The sequence below is a fragment of the Stegodyphus dumicola genome, chromosome 6 (assembly GCF_044657685.1).
Source record: "Stegodyphus dumicola isolate Sdum_Otavi_A_Nest chromosome 6, ASM4465768v1".
Taxonomy (NCBI): domain Eukaryota; kingdom Metazoa; phylum Arthropoda; class Arachnida; order Araneae; family Eresidae; genus Stegodyphus; species Stegodyphus dumicola.
Window position 1 is genome coordinate 46,410,876 of NC_140773.1, and position 18,226 is coordinate 46,429,101.

The 18,226-nt window shown below is 33.3% G+C and overlaps 1 protein-coding gene across 1 annotated transcript in view; it reads left to right on the plus strand.

The window, feature by feature from the left end:
- The window catches only part of LOC118183538 (venom factor-like), a 337,533-nt gene that overhangs the window by 309,959 nt on the left and 9,348 nt on the right, over positions 1–18,226 (plus strand). Inside the window, exons 37-38 of the mRNA XM_085818275.1 lie at positions 33–125; positions 7,643–7,747. Of these exons, the coding sequence (XP_085674401.1) occupies positions 33–125; positions 7,643–7,747 (198 nt within the window). The remainder of the gene's footprint in view (positions 1–32; positions 126–7,642; positions 7,748–18,226) is intronic.

The following is an 18,226-nucleotide window of genomic DNA, read 5'->3' on the forward strand; positions in this document are numbered from 1 at the left end:
CGCATTTTAATGTTTATTTTTATTTTTCACAGATATTTCATGCACTATGTTTTATAGCCCTTCAAAGAACAGTACTTTATTGAATACTATATGTGATGAAAACCGAGATTGTCAGTGTGCTGAAGGTAAATTATATGTTTCCAAGCTAATGTTATTGATTTTTTATATTGCATTATAAAAAATAAAATCTCTTTTAAATCTCTTCGGTAAATATTACTTATCTAATGCGTATTCAAAATATTAAATCATGTAATATCTAAAAAATCAATTAAAAAATTCTTCGACAGCTATATAATACATATTTTTGTTGTAATAAGAACGAGTACTGTAATTTATTTCATGGATAAATCAAAATGTTTTAAAAATCAAAATTTAAAAAAATTAATGAATAAACTTTGAAAGCTTTCAGATTATACATTACACCCAAAGGGCCGTTTTTTAAACGTTTTTTGTGTTACCTTTATCATGTTCTTCGCATTTAAATCATAAACTTCTGCTTAACAGCGATACCGCAAAATAATTTTAAAATGAGCATATCATTAGAATTTCCGAAACACAGTCTTTCGCACTGGAGAATTTTTTTTTTTCGTAGAGTGTTGCCATTGCTCGATTTTAAATCATTAAGTTTGTTAATCAGAAATTCTTTAAAGTTTTACAAAATATGAAATAGATAACAAAACAAATTCCAAATTCGGCCTCCCAGATGCCCATATTCGGGTGGAATCGTACGTTCTACAAAATTTGATGGCTCTAGGTACCGTTATTTGGTCACAGTGCGAGAAGCATACATACATTTATGCAGAATCCTCATTATTTAATTTCTTTAAATATAATACAGAACGATAATATTTGGTGGCAACAATTTGAAAAGGGAACCGACATTTATAGCGAACCAAGGCAGAATGCCGAAACAGCATTAATAGTCTTTCTGGGCAAATTGCCCCTTTGGACTAATAAAAAAGCTTTTGCACCAAGCTGTTTTTTATCTATATCACTAAAAATAGTTTTATAATTAAAATAATGACGCAAATGCTCATTATCCATTTTCTATTGCATATATCAGAAATTAAACATATTTTAAATTATACCAATTAAACGTATTTTTAAAAAATAAAATTAAGTTTTATGTAATTAATGTATTTAATGCTTTCAAATTGGTTATTAAGGAGTTATAATTTGAAAGATAAACTAAAGATCGTATACCACATTTATTTCCGAAATTGGTTAAGTTTTGGGTTACATAGAAGGCACATAAAAGCCTCAACCTATCTCACAGTGCTATCATATTCTAGATCACAAAAATTGCATCATAATTAGGGTTAGGTTTCTTCCAGAACTATGAAGAAACCTGGAATCAGCAAGAACGAATTGGAGGAAATAAGCAGTGTACATCCGTAGAAATGCTAAAGGGGATCAATCTAATAACAAAAGTATAACTAATTCGAAAATAAGTCTTTTATTATTTCTGTAATAAAATGCAAAGTAGTTACAAGTCCCTCTCCCCGCCTTCCTGCCAAAATCCAACGAAAACTGTGACAGAATATCTATTTATTTATTTGGTACTAGCCGCTAGGCGGCCAGCCTTCGTCTGGCTTTTAAATGTACCAGAAAAATGCCTGAAGGGAACATTAAAGATTAAATTTAAAAACTGCACATAATTTTACTCTGCAAAACAATTTTATCAAAAAAAACAAATAACAACAAAAATGAAAAAACAGAAATTTCAATAAAAATGCATTATATATATATGAAAAAACTACAATGAAATAAGCAATATCCCTTAAGATAAGTATTAATTATCTAATAAATAAATCAACCAACTTCTCATTGCAAAATCTTGAGAATTCAAATGGTATAAAGGAAGTTAAGAACTTTGTTTTCCAAAAAAAAAATCATGCGAAACTTTTTACTGAATTAAAATTATACATAAATATAACATAAAAAATTACAATGAAATAAGCAAAAAAATCTCATATTTTCAAGAGAACAGTCAGCACTCCATTATCCAAAGCAATGAATGAAAAACTGTTGCCCAAACCACATTTTAAAGAATGAAACTATCATCAGAAAGCAATAACCAATCAAAATTGTGCTTTGTGGATGACAGAAACAATGGGTTTCAAAAACCACCCCTAGGTGACGTATCATAGCTTTATTCTGAACACATAAATAATCTACAAAAGTTTACAAAACATGCTTGATATGATGTTCACCGTTGTCTGCTTCCATCTGGAAGCGTAAAATCGCATGTCCAGCTGTTGAAAGCAGTATGAACTGGGTAATGTTACGCACATGGCGTTCTATGCTTTCTTTAAGATCGGATAGACATGTGATGGGATTATGGTAGACCTTGGCCTTGAGGTATTTCCACAGCCAAAAGTCGCAAGGATTCAGATCAAGAGCTCTAGCAGGCCAAGCTGTAGGAAATTGCCGGCTGATGATTCTATCGTCACCGAAATGGCGGCGGAGCACTTGTTTCACTCAACGGGCGATGTTTGGAAGAGCATCCTGCATAAACACTGTGGTTGTATCACATCGCCTTGTCTGAACAGCCGGAATAACGGGTAGCTTTAATAATGAAGCGTATTGTTGCAATAGTAGGAGGTACTGATCATTGGCATGGACCTTATATGAAATAGACCAACCCAAATGGGCTTTCTCCTTTGTCCTGGCGCATTCCCGGCTGTCAACTTGACCACATCCGGAGGAGTAGGGACGACTTGCAGAAACTTAACAATAGTTGGCTATTTCAGCGCATATAATTTTCAAGAAAAAGCTGGTGACAGCGCCTCATTTCACAAATTAGAATTTTTAGATATTTTTATTTTTGAAACTGAGATTGATTTAAAAAATTTAGTATGTTTATCAAGCGTAATTAATGTTCTAAATAATTATAAAGCTGTTGCAGGCTTTCAGGTCTGGATATTTTTTTAGCTTTTCCTATGGTGTAAGGAAATTTGTATCTACTTCTTTTAAAAAATAATATTTTAAATCTGAACTAATAAAAAAAATTCAAACAAACAATTTTCTCTTACAATTTTTATGCTGTTTACGGGTGTAAATAAGAAAAAATATGGATTTTAGAAAGTTTTTGTTTAAAATTCTTAATTGTACTGCTTTTTTAAAATTATAAGTGAATATTATAGCATAATATTCTACAAAGGAGTTTTATTTCAATAATATTTCGTAATACATCATAGTGATAAACACTTTTAACACTTTAACAACTTTTATGCTTTTATTCTAATGTTAAAAATTGTATTTTAACTGTAATAATTAATTGTGCTAGTATTTTATAGTGATTATTTTTTTAATTTATTTCTAGTTCTGCATAAGTTTTCTTATTTATTGTGAATTTATTTTATTAGCCCAAAGGGACGGCAGCTCAGAAAAGCTATTAATTTCGAAACGGTATTTTCCTTTGTTTCACTATAAATGTCCGTTTTACTTTGCAAACTGTTGCCACCAAATATTATCCACCTGTATTATATTTAAAGAAATTAAATAATGAAGAATCTGCATGAATGCATGTATGTTTCTCGCACTGTGAGTAAACGACGGAATTTAGAGCCATCAAATTTTGAATAACGCAATCCTCTTCCCGAACATGGGCACCTGGAAATTTCGAATTTGTTTTAACCTGTTTCATATTTTGTAACTTTAACGAAGTTTTGATTAACAAACTGAACTAGTTCAAAGAGAGCAATGGCAACCCTGTACCGAAAATAACATTTTTATCTCCATCGCGTAAATTCTAAAGATATGCCATTTTCAAATATTTTGAGATATTGCTCTTGAATTGAATTTTATGTGGTTTACTTGCGAAGAACATGATATTTAATAAATAAAGGTAACACACAAAACGTTACAAAGAAACGCTTCTTTGAGCCTAATATAAAATCAAATCTGAGTGCTTCCAGAGTTTATCTTTTTTTTTTTTTTTCCTTTCATTACACTCGCAAAAGTTTATGCTCCGAATTTTTTGAACTACTAAAATAAATAATCATGTTGTAATGTTAATATTTAATGACCACGTAATCAAATAAATGATCGTCTTGTTATGTTATAAAAATTTTAAAAACTACTGACTGAAAATACTCATAAAATCAAAGAAAACTATCAGATCTTGTTTAATTGTACCTTATTTGTTTCAAAGCATCATGTGCTATCAATATTATTTAATTTTACTTTATTTTTACACAGAAATAAGTTTATAAGTTTTGCGTTTAGAATTTTTACCGTTTTGCCAAAGTAAAGATGATTGTACAAGAATTACGCGTGAAAAAAATGCGCAAAATGCAGTAAAAAATGCATTAATGAGATATATTAAATCTTATTTGCAAAAACTGTGACTTTCATAATCTCATCACTTATACAAAGTATCACATTTAATAATTAAAAACAAGTTATGTGATACAAACGCCATAGGTTTCCGTGTTAAAGTAAGCCAGATCGTCCCTACTCTTTCTTGCGGACATGCGGGTGACGCACGCTCCGCCCACTGGGTTAGTCTATCTCTTATAAGGTCCATGATCGTTGGCCGGCGACGGTGCATGTCACAGGCCCTGCGGCGCTGTGATCTTCGGAAAACAACGGACCCACAATGAAGGTTGCAGTAAAGCCGCACCAAACCGTTACATGCGAAGAGTGTAATGGAAGAATTGATATGGGTTTGTAGCATTCCAAATACGGCAGTTGTGCGTGTTTACCTCACCTTCGATATGAAAGTAGGCCTCGTCGATTCACAAAATGTTATATGGCCATTCCGCCTGGAACTCAACAGGGGCAAGAAACCTCAACGCAAAAGTTTGTCGACTATCCAGATCAGCTGGTAAGAGCTGCTGCACTAGCGAGAGTTTATAGGGATAGTAGCGTAAGATCCTTTGAAGAATTTTATGAACCGTGGAACGAGGTTGGTCAACAGATGCTGCAATACGCCGAACATTGGTGCTGCCGATGGTTTGCGATCTGTCTTGTTGGTCGTTCCCTTCCTGTCGGAATTCCCAATGTTGCCGTTGCTTCAAATTTCCTAATCATGTTTGTTAGTCCTTGACTAATGAGTGGATCTTTTCGTAACCGCTTCAAAGACCGAGATTTCCGCAAAGCTTCGGTAGCAGAGTCTCCGTTTCGGCAAAACAATTTCACCAGTAAAGCACGTTCCTGGAGAGTCAACATTATCTTCCTTGACTTGGAAACGAGTATGACTGCGGTTCGCCTCTCTCATCTTTATAGGGTTGCTGTGCGAGCACAGGATTACTATGGTTACGACATTTGGGTATGCTAATAGTTTACATTGCCCGACGCCATCTAATGGTAGTTTTTGAAACTCATTTTTTCCCCTCGATAAAATTCCCGACAATTCTTATATTATTAAATTTCATATAATTTATTTTTGATGTCTTTGCATGCTTTCACAAACGGGATATTGTACTACGATGACTATTAAATTTCATCACTGCTGCATTTATAGCATCATGGTTTAGTTTATAATTTTTCAAATGTTGCAGTAAAAATTGCAATACATCGTTACGCTCTTTATTATCATTTCCGTCTTTAGAACGTTTTCTAAATTTTTATTCATAACTACAATTATCGTCACTTTTTTATTGAGTCACATTACTTGGTATTCGCATTACTGCAAATTCGAGTTAACACTGGTTCTAACACCTAAGCTCCAAGTGCCGCTGTGTGCCGACGGTTAGCTTGTAGTATGTCAAGCTTTTTTCCGGCGATCTTTAGTTAGTTGTGGCGCTGTGCGCGACCATAAGCCAGGATAGAAAGTAAATGGGGCATGAATACCTTGTCGCGCGATACTTGAGAAATCTCATTGTAGTACATTGTATAATTTTACTGGTGTTGATCTACTAAATTGCATCGACAGTGATTTGTGATTTCACCTACTTGAAATAGAGCAACTAATTTAGGACGGTGGGAGGATTTTTTATTCCTTAGTTGCATTTTTGTTTTTTCAAATTTCCTGACCTTTTGGAAAAAGTTTCAGTTTTCTCCGAAACTTTTGAAAAAATGTTTATACTTCATTTGGCTATTTATTTAGCTTCATTTGGCCCTGACTTTCCAGTTAAATGGGAATCTATTTTTATACTATGTTACAGTATGATCAGAGTTTTGTTCTAAACCGGAAGGGGGGAGATGTTAAAAAAACGTTCGGGAAAAGTCAGTTTAACTAAAGTAGAAGAAATATTAGATTCTGATTTTGAACTTATTTTATATTTATAGTCAGTGGCGGACTGGCCAAAGAAATCGGCTCTGGCAGTAAACATTATACTGGCCTTAAGGCCGCATATGAAATGCCATTATATATATAAGTTATCGTTGTCATCAATAAACTACAAACAATAAATAACAGTGATTAAATAATTATATAAACAGAACAGCAGCTGATTCATAATTAGCCATTTAAATATTTTTTTAATGTCAGGCCGCTTGGGCAAATATTTCCTCCATTATATCTTCAGTTTTTGCTTTAGCCGAAATATCCTTTTCTATGTTCTTCAATGACAATGACTCCAAATTTACTTGCTTCATAGTACTCCTTAATCTACTTTTTAAATTTTTTAGTTTTGAAAAAGCTCTTTCGCGTTCAACTTGCGTTATAAATAGGGTGAGTACAAACTCATATGCAAAAAAGAAATTGGCATACGCATAACTATATAACTATATTTAAAGAGTAATTATATACACACAAGACGCAATTTTGGCAAATATTGCATTTAGCTTTGGGTGAATGCTCATTAATAGATAGAGAACTCTCTCCTTATGACTCTATCAGATTCAAAATAATGATTTCCTATTGAATGTTTTAGTATTTCCCACTTCCAACACTCACTTTCGTTCTATAGCATTTTTTGACGAGTCGTCGACGTCTCTGGGAACACAAGACTGTATATTCACAATATGTGCTTCTGTACATTTATTACGAATTTTACTCAATTCATGTTCATTCATGCGTTGTATTACGTGATACCAATCTCTCATTCCTCCATTAACAAAAGTACTTTCGTTAGAGCTGTCGGAATAAAGTAAGCAAATGAAGCAGAATAATCCGTATTACAGAAACTCAACCATTTTCTATTACTTCCGTTAGGACGACAGAAGACTGGATTAGGAAGAAAAGGTAAATGTTTTGAAGTTGAAGGTTGGCAGGGATGTTAGCTAATAAAATCCTATCAATCTTGAGCTGCTGTCGATCGTGCAAAATATAAAGCCGACAAATATGAAAATTTTGTCTGAGGCTCGAATCTGGCAAACGAGCCGGCTGCTTGGGCGTTTTCGTGGTTTTCCGCAAGTGTAAACAAACCATCCGACATTTTTTTTCACTATAGAAGAAGACTTTTCAATTCTGATCGTACTGTAATATAATGTAACAACAAGGCTTCCTTTTAACTAGAAAATGAGGAAAATAATAAATGGCCAGTGAAGTATAAACTTTTTTTCCAAAGGTTTTCGTAGAAAATTGAAACTTTTCCGAAAAGATGAGGAAATTTGAAAGAAAAAAAAGTACATTTAAGTAATAAAATTATTTGGCTTTCAATTGTATTTAATTTTTTTCTTAATATGTTGTACTTAATAAAGTACGTTTATATCCAAATTAAGCTGTGAAATTTACTTTATTTTAATACAGGTGGCTGTCCAACAATAGATCCATTTAAGGAAATTAGAAAAATACAAGCAACTTCTGAGAGACGAAAGAAGCTACTTGATGCTGCCTGTGATAATTACCATTACGGTATATATATGTACTTTTTGTATGTATGTAGTATTTCAATAGTATAACATTAACAAAGAAAATAACAAAATAACTTCTAAACCTTGTAAAAGATATCCTCAAATAATTAGCTAAGTAGGAACATTTTAGGCAATGTACTTTGTGTTATGATTTATTGGAAAAGAGCAGTGACTTGCAGAGTTGAATTCTTTTCCAACACAGGATTAGGTGTTAGAAAAGAATTCAGCAGTTCTTAAGGCACTCATTGCTGATCGTAGTGGGATGTAATCATGGAGTGAGATAATGACTAAAAAATGGAAAAACTGGTGGCAAAACGCACAGCAGGGCAAAAGAGCCTTTAGATTTAACTTCAACACATACATAAAATTTTATATTAACGATGTGTAACACGTTCGAAAGCTACAGCTCTAAATCCCCACATATCTTCATCTACGAAGCATACATGAAAGGGACACATGCGTATGTGGAGAGAAGGGTGATACGGACATTTTTTATAGTCCCGCAACAGAGGATCTACGCCTTAATAACCGAATCAGAATCCGGATGCAGTTTTGAACTGTGCAGTAGCAAATAATCACCTTTGAAGGAAAAGTTATAAAAATAATCGCGAATGTATCAGCAAAAGAACAAGAATTATGTGCCCCCATGTAACATAAGCATTTCTCCACTCTCATCCAAAACTCACAGTATTAATACGAAGAGTACGATAGTGCATATTGTCCACAGTTACGAAGTATATATAAAACAGAACTGATTAAAAGAACTCTAATCTTCAATCCATAAAATATTGTATCCGACGAAAATGTGTCATCATAATTCAAATGACATAATAATATGTATCAGGTATGTAATAGCTATTGCACCACTAATTTAATATTTTGTACCACATGCATATGTGATTAAGTAACGACTTATAGCTATAAAGCACTCCGAACAAGCGGATGAGCCCCCAGATGCCTCTTGCATTGCCTCCTAAATATATAAAGCTGTCGGCTAGTTTAATCACGAGCACCAGGCCGTAGAAAATCAAACAGCAGAATTTCCGATAGCGATAATTACTCCGTGCATGCAAGCATCAGTTTGCGTAAAAGAATGAGCTCCGAATAATTCAGAAACTCTGCTACCGGGGAAAAAATTTTATTCTATTATCGGAATAGCTTTGAAAACGGTTTTTAATTTATTATAGAGTTAAAATTAACTTACAATTAAAACAGTTTTCTTCAATAACTGAGAATACTTGCAGACTATCCACAAATCTCTGCTCATTCTTCAACGTTTTTTATATCATAAACAACCATTTTTAGTTTTTTCACAGGAGTATCCACTTTCTTTGCTAACTCGTAAAACGAGTAGTTTCGCTTTCGTGACATTTTCCATTAGCTTACTTAACAAAGTTTCCTATTCAGAAAAGAAAAACTGTATCTACTTTTGATTTCAATTATGTCCTCAATTTATAAGCTGGTTTTTTAACTCCGGTACTAGACTGTGAATCTCATGCTTTTGTTTCCTTCTTCTATCCCCATTTCTGCGAAAATACTTGAAAGGTAGGACTGCAAAATGTAAACCCAATGCAGTATGTCAAACAAAAGCGACGTATAACTGAAGTTATGAAACGTATAAAAAAATATTTTATTATTAAGATAAACAAGATTGAATCGGGAGCAAGATGAAATGACGTATAAATGTAAAAGACGTATAAACGAGAGACGTATAAACGGTGTTGCACTGTATTTAGCTGCTGCTATTTTACTATCAGCAATGGCTTTTATGATACGGTTTGCTTCTCTTTTAATTTTTTTTTCTTATTAGGACTTTCTCTGGAACTAGCAGCTTTCGAAGACGCATGCGATAGGCAACCATCAAACACGCTAGGAAAAACATCTCTTATCAGTCTACAGAAGGTGTTCACATATTTTTAGACTATTTTGCTTTGCTGTTAAAAAATCTTCTGCCTGAATTTTTTTTAACTGCAACTATAATTTTAATTGCAACTACTAAGTGTAAATTATGGTCTGCTAATTGACAGTTTTGTTTTCGAGCAAAATGTTGCTTTTAAAGAAGCAGTGGATGGAAGGCGATGTTTGTGCTCTTTCCGAAGAAAATTATTCGCATTGAAAACGCTGTGAAAGCCTTGATTTTTCGGTATCTAAAGCTATGATAGGTAATGTTGTCAAAAGAATAAAAACGTCAAAGTTTGGCTTCAAGTGGAAACATAATGTGCATCGTCTTTCTCCACGACGTATCGCCGAATGCAGAAAGCAATGCAGAAGTTTTTATGAGAAACATTTATCTGGACAAAAATCGAAAAATTGTGTCACAGTGGACGAATCTTGGGTATACTTAAATGACTGGAATCAAAAGCGATCCATTTATTATCATTAAAGGAAAAGAAAAAAACCCTTAATACATAGTTCAAAGAATCTAAAGAAAATTTTTCTAAGGGATTTATGAATGCTGCTAATTTTTCATATAACGGAGTGTAATTAAAATAAACAGAGAGAGGGAAAATGTTAAGATCAACTCCACATATTATCAGAAATATATTTTTACCCAATTTTCAAATATGAAATACCTTTTCTATATCCACTTGTTTCATCAATGAGTAGAACTGCATGAAGACAAAGAAAACAGCCTCACATCAAAATCCACTATTAATTTCTTGGAAAGATGTAACAAGAAACCAGTATAAAGGCCATAACCGTCACTCATATCCCTAATATATCTCCTGTTGTATCACCCGCAGGTTTCTTACACTTTTGTACTTTTAAAAAGCGGATTGCCCAAACATCGACCTACAATCTTCCATGGACTTCGGAAAGCTGCTAATTTCCTGGCCGCCTCGCTCACCTGATCTTTCATGTGCAGACTTTTTCCTTTGGGGCCACCTGAAGCAAGAAGTTTTCTGAACACGTTGTGCCACCATTCACCTGAGTCGAAGGATCGCATCAGAACTGCCGTCGGCAATGTTCCAGGGAATGCGTTACGCCGAGTTATGGCAAGCTTCTAACGCCGCCTAGATGAATGTGTTGTGCAGAGGGGGTATCATATTCAACAAGTAATTCACGCAATGGACAATGATTTACACATTATTAAATGGCATACCTTTAACTATAGATTTTTAACTATTAATTTTACTCTTAAATTAATTTAACTATTAATTTAAGAGGTAATAAATAAATTACAGTTACTGCCTTATGGTGTGTTTTTAATATCCTACTGCGAACGCTACCGCACCTTGTACCTACCCGAGAATATGAAGTTGCTTATATATATTTTATGGGAAATGAAAATATATGCACCTTTTCACTACCTCGATAATTTCCACCAAGACCAGTTATACAGCATTTAAAAGGCATATTTCCTGTAAAAACAGTACACAACTCAGATTATATAAATACTAAATTTATAAGAATTTCAATTTACACATTCGGAACATTGAATGATGTACATTTGAACTTCTGATGCACAAAAACCGACAGGAACACTGGAGAATTTCAAATGTAATTGAAGATTTGAGTTGACGTGACTTTCAAAAAGCTACACCTGAAGAACGCCTAAGCTTCTATAAAGGTATCTATTATTATACTGAAACTATTTCTTTCACCAATGATAATAATTCTGGTATTTAAAAAATGCTGAAATAATCAACAACAGTGTAATGGAGATGGTGGCCAAATGTTATGGCAAAAGTTAGTTTTAACATGCAAGATATCATCTCCTCGAATAATTACTTAAAGTGCATGGAATGTGCTAAATGAGCAAAGGTTATCCGACTAGAAATAAATCTCAACGCATTGCGAGGGCGCAATAACCCAATTGTTAAAATATCTGAATTAATGACAATAATAATATTAAATAATACTTAAATATGTTACTTACCGAATCGGGCCAATTCTTGAGCTAAAGGACACAGGAAATATATATTTTGCACATTTTGATAATTTTATTACTTATGGAGCTCTTTCCTGAATTTGCTAATGTCTTGAATAAAGATATATACAGTGTGCCCCGTAAATGTTGCGACAAATTTCTGGCGGAGGTAGGGCACATCATAAGGATTAAGAATTGCACCCATGCCTAGAAATGTTATTGTACGCCGCCAGGGGGTGTTGTAGAGGAGAGTGCTAATGAAAAGGGAGGGTTGCCTCATTCGAGCGGTAGGTACCATACGAAGAGAATAGAGCGCTGTACGAACGGAGAGCGTGCAGACATGCACTTAGTGTATGGAATAGCTGAGAGTAAGGGACAAGCCGCTGCACGCATTTATCCAGAACGCTTCCCTGACAGATATTAACACAGTTTGTTTGCACGTCTGCATTAAAATTTCTCCGACTACGGGTCATTAAGAAGTGGCAAGACAAGTGAGGGCAGGCAATAATCGGCTTACTCGGTCGTTAGGGAACAAAGTGTCTTGGATACGGTGGAGAGTAATTCAAGGATCAGCATACATGCCATTGCAACTCAATTAAGAATGTCTCGTACCAGTACCCAGCGTGTCTTGAACGCCGAGTTCTTCCACGCCTTTTGTTTACAAAGGGTTCAATTAGCGCTTCCCAATTACCATCCTGAATGTGTGCATTTCGTACAGTGGTTTCTGCTAGAAAATGCCTATAGTGTTAATTTCCCAGCTTATGTGTTGTTCACAGATGAGGCCATATTCTATAGGGATGGCGTATACAATCAGCATTTGTGGGCTCAAGAAAACCCTCCGGTTTGCGGCCCACGCGGCACAATAACGCTTCAAAGTTAATGTCTGCGACTGCTTAATGCTGTTTGTCGGGAGTCATCAAGTGTCGTGTAGCACGATCCTGTTGTGTCTGAAATGGATCTTCTGGCAAGACTCGCCGGCCCAGTTGCTACAATCACAGAAACTCCCGGTGTATTTGAACATGTCCGGCAATCAATAGTCCGTTGGTGTCAGGCATGTTTGGCGGCTGATGGTGTAAACTTCAAGTATCTATTGTAACATTCAAGCTGGCATACACCATTTGTATTAACGTTCAATAAATATTTCCAAATTAATCACTCTCATGTTTCCTTTCCCATCTTCTACCTCTGCTACCACTTACTCCTGACATTTCCGGGTATGGGTTCCTATGCAATTCTTAATCCTTATGATGTACCCTACCTCCCCTAAAAGTCTGTTGCAACATTTACGGGACACCTTGTATATAACACTTTATCGTTACACAGAAGTTATCGTTCATAATTAAATGAAGGAAAGGGCAGATCGTGATCGTATTCACGGCCTCGATTTGCAAGCTTGTACGTGCACAGATCTATATCTTAAAACATCTGGATTGCGGCGAATGATATGTTTTTCAAATCACAAGTCATATTTTAGCATGTACGAAGCATTATTTATGCATTACATATGCGTTCACAATACCTGCAGCACATGGTAACGATGGATGAAGCTGACTGCAGACTTCGGTAATAATTCGTCTCAACTTTCATTGGATATCAAGCAGTGAATATTTTTCATTTATTAATACATGATGCTTTTGTAGAAAATTTTGAATCTGAAGAAAATATCAACAAGACATTCACTTCAACGTGCGCATGGCGAAAGAGAGCTCTCGGTAGAAAATGTGTTAAAAATCTTTCTTTCCTTTTGCTGCTATTGCCGTGTCTAGCTTTCAGATAGCAAGCTGTATACCTTGCTATCACGCTGTATACCTTGCTTTCAGATAGCAAGCTGTGTAAGCTTGACGTTTTGAGAGACGCTGCAAGTATAGGAATGCCTAAGTGAGATTGCAGCACAAGACGTAATGTGAAAGAGGGAATGACCACTTTGTCACGTGAAGCTGTAGAGGCATCTGGTAGGCTGTAAAGATGCTGGGTCTAAGGTTTCGGAACAATATGCATTTTACATTATGCTATGCGTAGTATCATCAAAATTACATTTTTCTCACAATTAGGAAGACTATTTGCATAAAATAAGTAAGCAATTATAAGGGAAACTAGGCAGAGAATCCATCTGTGTTATAAAATAGGTTCGGTCCTAATTTATTCTTTCGCGTTTAGCAATAACGATTAATTTCATCGAGTGGCAGTGTAAAAGCTACTTTTTACATTCATTCTGGCCAGAGAAGGAAAAACAGAGACACAGTCTGAGTTGGAACGATGATGAAAATCTGCAACCATCTGCACTTTTCACACTTTTCAACTTTCATAGTCGTGCTTTATGAACTAGTCTTGCTCTATGATGACACTTTTAACACTATTTTCACACTGTAAGTCCAGGTACTTGAATTGGTACAGCGATATTACACTATAGCAGCGATTCTCAACAGGTGGTATGTGTACCAGGTACGCAGGAGAAAAATAGGCGTTACGCAAAAAAAAAAAAAAAAAAAAAAGTATTTTTAGCTATTAAATATAAAAATTCACTACCCCAAAACATCCTGTTTAAGTTTTTTCTCTAACGCTCGTAAATTTATACGATCTGACCTTTGTTCATGGTCTATAGCCGCTCATAGACTTGATCAAAAGTAAAGTAATCCGTTTTATTTCCTCAAATATTCTTTTAGCCATGCATATAACAAATTTTGTCTTAAGCGATGTTTTTAAAAGAATAAAAATGGGTATTGTATTTAACAGGAAATAAAAATAAGTTCCTATAAAAAGATAATAGTATCTCATTAATTCGTTTAGTTGATCGATTTATTAGCATGTCTACATTTTATATAGCCACCATTTCCAGACTCCTATTGCTCTATTTTCAATTAGAATAATTTTTTTACTTCCATTTGCTGTCTCTAACAGCAGGTATTTTGTCTTCTTGTTTCTTTGTATTCCTTACTTTTCTACACGATTTGAGAATGCCATCGTTTGTTTTTGAAAGACTAGTAATATATAGTGTATTTAAATATTTGTGAAAAAATAATAAAACAAACCTAGATTTTTAAAAATAGAAAATTGGCTAGATTTGACTAAGCGGAAAAGTGATGATGGATCCAGTACAGTCTACTAGCACTGAGGATATTGAAAAGAAAAGAAAAATTATTTACAGAAAATATAATGAAAGTTATTTATTATCTTAGTTTACATGGAATGAAGGTGAAATGGACCCTCAACCTCAATGCTTTGCTTGCCGTGAACTATTATCCAATCAATGTATAATCATCGTTTCTTAAAAAGACATCTTGAATCAAAGCATGCCAATTTAAAGGATAAATCTGAAGAATATTTTAAGAGGAAATAATCGGCGTTCAAGAAATAATGAAGGGTTTTGTTACTTGAAATGAAAAAGTTTTGGAAACTAGTTAACTAGTTAGCCCAAGAATTGCCAAGACTGGGCAGACTCACACTATTGGAGAAAGAAAACCTTATATTACCAGCAGCTAAAGATATCGCTTTAACATTATTCAACGAAAAAGCGGCTTAATGAACTTGATAATATTTCGTTATCAAATGATATAGTAAGTCGACGAATTCATGAAATGGCAAATTCCATAAAACAGTCACTTATTCAAAACATAAAACACAAAATAAAATACAGTGAGTATTTCGCATTGTAACTGGATGAAAGTGATATAACGAACTTTGTTGAATTAATAGTTTACATACGTTTCGAAGAAGGTAAACGAATTGCCGAAGAGTATTTCTTTGTGAATCTCTCCATGACAGTGCAACTGCAAACGAAGTTTTCAAAGTAATTCACAGTTTTATGTCTGAGAATGAAGTGCATTTGCTTAACGGAGCTGGGGTTTAACAGGAAACGTTCCGGTGTTATTTCTCAAATAAAGAAAGTCGCACCCTGAAACAATTTACTCACTGCTCCATTCATCGAGCAGCTTGAAAATTGCCGAACTTTAAAATTCAAGATTATTTACGGTTTTATACCAAGAGGCGAATAGTGAACATGAAAGGCTTTTATTACATTCCGAAATAAGGTGGTTATCCACAGGCAAAGTTTTAAATCGTTTTTAACTTAGATCAGAAATTCAAATTTTCCTCTGTGATTCAAAATTTGAATTGCAAAATTGTTTATTTAGTGAATTATGGTTGGCGCATTTAGCACATTTAACTGATATTTTTGGAAAGTTAAATGAATTAAATTTAGGACTTTAAGAATACTGTTAATTGTTTACCATTAGAGATAAAATAAATGCAATGATAAAAAATCTCGAGCTAATAATCAAATAATTGGATAATAATATTTTAAGCTTTTTACCATTTTTAGAAAATTCTGTAACCGAAATTAATTTGAAAAATAAGAATAATTAACATCCGACGTTAAAAATCATTGTTTTTCATTGATAAATAATTTCAACGTGTATTTTCGTGAGAATTGTGAAAAAGAAAATTGGATTAGAAATCCATTTTGTTCAAATATACCTGAAATTTTATCTTGCGAAGAAAAAGAACAAGATAGAAATTTCCTGTGATCGAACTCCAACTGAAGATTTCAGAAAATAACACAATTTTGGCTAAACCGAAAAAAAGAATTCAAATAATGCTATCAAATGCATTTCAAATAATGCTATTAAATATTTATTGCCTTCTTGGACAACCTATTTGTATGAAAGAGTATTTTCTTCCATGTTATATTTGAAAAATAAAAAAAAGAACAAAATTAAAAGTGGATCCTAATTTACTGTTAAAACTAAGTGAAATAAGGTCAGACAATGAGAATTTGGTCTCTCTTAAACAGGCCTAAATTTCGCACTAAATTTTAAAATTAAAGTTAATTGACAATTAAAATGGTAACAAATTTTTAATGTAATATTTTTTATGTGTGTATATTTAATACAAATAGTCAATATATTATGCAAATGGCAAAATATATTTTTTAAATATTTCTATTGATAAAAATTGAAAAATAATCATTGTAAAATGTAGTTGTGGTACTAATGCTTTTCAGTATTTGTTTAGATAGTCCGCGTTAGTCTAAAGATTGAGAACCGCTGCACTATAACATTAATTTTTATACTATTTTGACATATTCATTAATTTCGCAGTTTACAAAAGTACAGCTACTAGACATGTGATTCAGAATAAAATTTTTTTAGCTGATATATACAATTTATATCATACACATGATATAGCAATCAAATAGCTACTTGGTACAATATAACATTTTTATGTGTAATATGCAACATACAAATGGATATTACTGGTTACAACTTTATTTTCAAAGTAATGTAAAAGATTTCAATTTTTATTTCAACTTTATTTATTTTCACATTTTTCACTTTTATGCACTACAAACAATTCATTTTATATTACATTTGGTTTTACCTTTTGATCACAAATTTTACATTCAGATTTTCCTTATATTTCTATTAATTCAAGATTATTAGATTCATTATATTTTCATAGGGAGACTTAAAATCTTTTTTTTTTCTTACATATCTGTATACAAATCTTTTACATAGCCCAATTAATAGATTACGTGTAGCAAAACTCAATTCTTTTGGTATATGGACCAGCCAACTCTACCAAAACTGTGGAATTAGCGCTTTAATACACTTAAAACAGAGCATTTGCCACCTATAATCCTTATTGAATTGCCCATTTTGTACTCATCATGAATATAGTGAAATTTAATTTTATTTTTTCATTTTAAATCAAACCCGAATGAATTTCTTGAACCTAATTTTTTTTAAATTCTTATCAGAACCAATTCATGAAGGTTTTTGCAAAAACAACTTACTTACGGGGACTTTAATTGTTTTGTTACCTAATTGTGTTGTATAATTATCAATTAGTAATTTCTTAATAATCTCATATAGTCCCACGTGTTTTGGTTGTAAAACCTTATTGTTATTAAACCCTTTTGCATAAAAATTTTACCCCCTAATTACAGAATTTTTCTTCCTCTTAAATATTTTTTGTATGATTAAAATACTCGTCTTCATTCAATTTTTCTTGTTCCGTATTGTTACTTAATTGGTCCTTTAGTATTTTGGAGTAATGATGGAAATCTTCTGCTAGTTTAAGAGAATCGTTGTTATTTCTTGGAGTGTTTAACGTTCTAACAAAAAAGAGCGCTGTTGGCGAAAATTGAGTTACTGAGTGTTTTGCATTATTGTAATACAGTTTAATCATTATTACCCTTTTTGGCCACTCAAACTTTTTTTTTAAAATTGCTGCAATAGATTCTTTCATCACTCTGTGTACTCTTTCAGTCATTTGCTTGCGGGTAATAAATCGAACTCTTTCTGTGCTCTATATTTAGCGATTTTAAAAACTGATTAAATTCTTTAGAGCAAAATTATGAACCGTTGTCTGATGGAACTGTTTCCAAACACCCGGAATAGTGAACACATAAAACTTATTATCTGTGAATCTTGGCAGTTTGCCAGCTATTTCTATAGCTATCATCTCCCCAGGTGCAAGATCTTTCTTAGGAATTAAACGTAAAATAGTGTTTTGTGGTTTTGATTTATTCTGTAAGCAATCTGAACAATTCTCTACATAACTTTTGGTATCACTGTACATACTTCTCCAGTAATACTTTGTTTTCACAAA